The sequence below is a fragment of the Diadema setosum genome, chromosome 14 (genome assembly GCF_964275005.1).
Source record: "Diadema setosum chromosome 14, eeDiaSeto1, whole genome shotgun sequence".
Taxonomy (NCBI): domain Eukaryota; kingdom Metazoa; phylum Echinodermata; class Echinoidea; order Diadematoida; family Diadematidae; genus Diadema; species Diadema setosum.
Genome location: NC_092698.1, coordinates 19,340,489 through 19,343,135, shown reverse-complemented (window position 1 = coordinate 19,343,135; position 2,647 = coordinate 19,340,489). Strand labels below are relative to the sequence as shown.

At 40.0% G+C, this 2,647-nt stretch overlaps 1 protein-coding gene across 1 annotated transcript; it reads right to left on the bottom strand.

The window, feature by feature from the left end:
• Nucleotides 1-695: 695 nt before the first annotated feature.
• Nucleotides 696-2,030, bottom strand: LOC140238194 (uncharacterized). The gene has a single exon (XM_072318131.1). It carries the CDS (start codon nucleotides 2,028-2,030, stop codon nucleotides 696-698), a length of 1,335 nt encoding a protein of 444 aa, XP_072174232.1.
• Nucleotides 2,031-2,647: the final 617 nt, after the last annotated feature.

The window sequence follows — 2,647 nt, the reverse complement described above, 5'->3', positions numbered from 1 at the left end:
TGCTTCGTTAACTCACGAAATTCCTTAGAACCCGTGTGTAATACTTCTTCTACTGGAACGGATTGTATTGAGCAAGCATACTATTGGACCACCTTTGCGTCTTGCTAACAGCCCATGCACTATTATACAAATAGTGCACGCTCTATCATGCACTATTATACAAATAGCGCGCGGCTCTGAGTGCATTGGTTCAAATTAGCGCATGCGATAACTTTAGTAATTGTCTGAAGCCACGACGCGCAGCGGAGTGGCTTTGGACAATTCTGAAGTTATCAAATGCGCTAATTTGAACCGATGCACGAACGAGAGTCGCGTGTTATTTGTTTTATAAAATGAAATATATGGATCCTTGTCATTTCATAAATCAAGTGAAATCTAAATGTTTTAACGTTAGTCTAGATCTAGTGAAAGTTAGGCTTAACATTACATGTAGATCAACAACAAAACCTGCTTCACATTCACAATCATAATTATGAACAGACTCTAGCCTACATTACGGTATGTATTGTAGGTACATGCATAGATCTAATATTGATTTGGTACTGGCAAAAATGGTAGTCTACTCACCCAGGGGCGTTGATCATGTCCCTCCTCAGCCTCGAAAGCAAAACGCCGGCAACAGTTAAAACTTGAAAAGGTTGAATGAAAAATCCAAAACGCTATTTACATGTAGTCTAACGTAGGACCTAAATAGTCTAGGTCTTGTTATAGATGTTCACATTGCATCCATGGAAATTGAATATTTGTTGTTTGCTCGAGAAATCTTGATGCAGATGTTCTTCTTGCGACAACGAAACTGATGTTGGTGCGCGACGTGTCAGATCTGCCGGTAGATCCAGGTCTAGATCTAACTCTAAGTCTGAGCCTTTACTAGGACCAGGCATTGTAGAAACAGCTGCGCTATCCATTGAGTCACGACTTTGAACCATTTGCAGAGTCAAAGGTTGTGCTTTAGCTTTTTTTGGTTGCGTTTCTTCTGTGCTGGCTTCATTCAATTTCTGACCGAGCATGGTACTCATTTCTTTCTTTCTTTTGTCGCTTGTTTTACTGTAGTTTTTAATTGACTGCTCACTATGATGACCGCTTACAGTCATGATATCACGCGAATGAAACCCTGCAGTGTCCAGAGTTGTGATACAAGTGGCCCTCAAACAATGATTCGTGTAGATCTTGCTACATCCAGACTTAATAGAAATGTCCTTCATTTTGTTTCCCAGAGTGTTCACACCCAGTGGAGCGTTGCAATACCACGGGTCATTTCCATTCTCTGGCATCTTTTGCTTGGGTTTTTGCCAGAAACATGGGCACATCGGATTGAGTTTAGACTTGTACTTGAGAAAAGATTTGACGGGACACCTTTCATAGCCAGGCACTTCGTACATCACACCCATGTTGGAGGATTCGTCTTGATCTTCTCTATTGTTCTTCGTCAATTTATCGCGTTTAGTGATATAACGGAGTCCATCTTCATCTGTCTTAAGGGAGAAATCTTCAGCCATCAAGGATCTCAGGTTCTCTCGACCGCGATGGCAAAAATATATCATGACGTCCATGAAAACCTTATTCTGAAGGCCGGCTGGGTCATTGGTATCACAAGATGTACCTATCTTCTCCATATCTTGACTTGAAATGACGCTTTTGTGATTAACAACCCCTTTACCTTCATGTTTAAGCTTTATCATCACAGCTTTAAACATCCTCATGCTCTTTGGAAACTGAACTTTAGAACAAATGTCCATGTCATACTGATCAAGATAATGCCTCTGCACTCCATACCGTATCGCTTGTAGACTTTTCTTTGTGTATAGAGTCCCATCTGACTTTCGAAGAGATGCATAAAAGGAACACAAAAGGTGATCCAGTTCAGGAATGGTTCTGTCTGCGAGACTGATGTTTTGAATCAATGCAAATTCCTGCAGTTTAGAAAATTCAAATTTGATGGAGCGTTTGGTACTCGGCGCATCAGTTCCATTCAGCAATTGTTGTAATTCCTCTTCAGAAAGTATCTGAAAATTCGGAATTGTCGCCATTCTTTGAATCAAAATAAATCAATATAAGATTGGAAAAGTTCTTCGAAGAGATGTTCGATGTAACGTTAGACCTGGATCTACTGGCACAAATTGAGCTAAATTAACTAGCTAGCTGCGCGCAACGGCCAGCGCGTAGGTCCCTAGTGATCCCCAGGGACGAGATACGAACACGTACGCGCGCTGCTTTAATCGGTACGTGCTGCTCGATTTATTATTAGCGGTCACATTGAAGCACACGCATGTTAGTAAAAAAAATGCCCGCTTGCTAGGAAAAAAATGCACGCTTGCTAGGAAAAAATTGCACGCTTGCTAGGAAAAAATGCACGGTCGACGTAACAGTGGAAATGATGCATGTCATGTGACCGGCTCTTAGCCAATCATTTGATTAGGATCCATATATCCATTTTATAAACTAGATTATAGAATGACAAATACTAGGTGTTTCAAAAAAACATTTCCCACTTTTGATCATCAATAGTTCAAAAACTATTAATCTGATAAAACTGTCATTGATATGAGTAATAGCTGAAAAGTGTACAATTTTGTTGGAGGTGATTTGAATGTGAAAGCATAAATCAGTTTCATTAAATCTAAGATTGATTTTGAAGTAAAGTTTC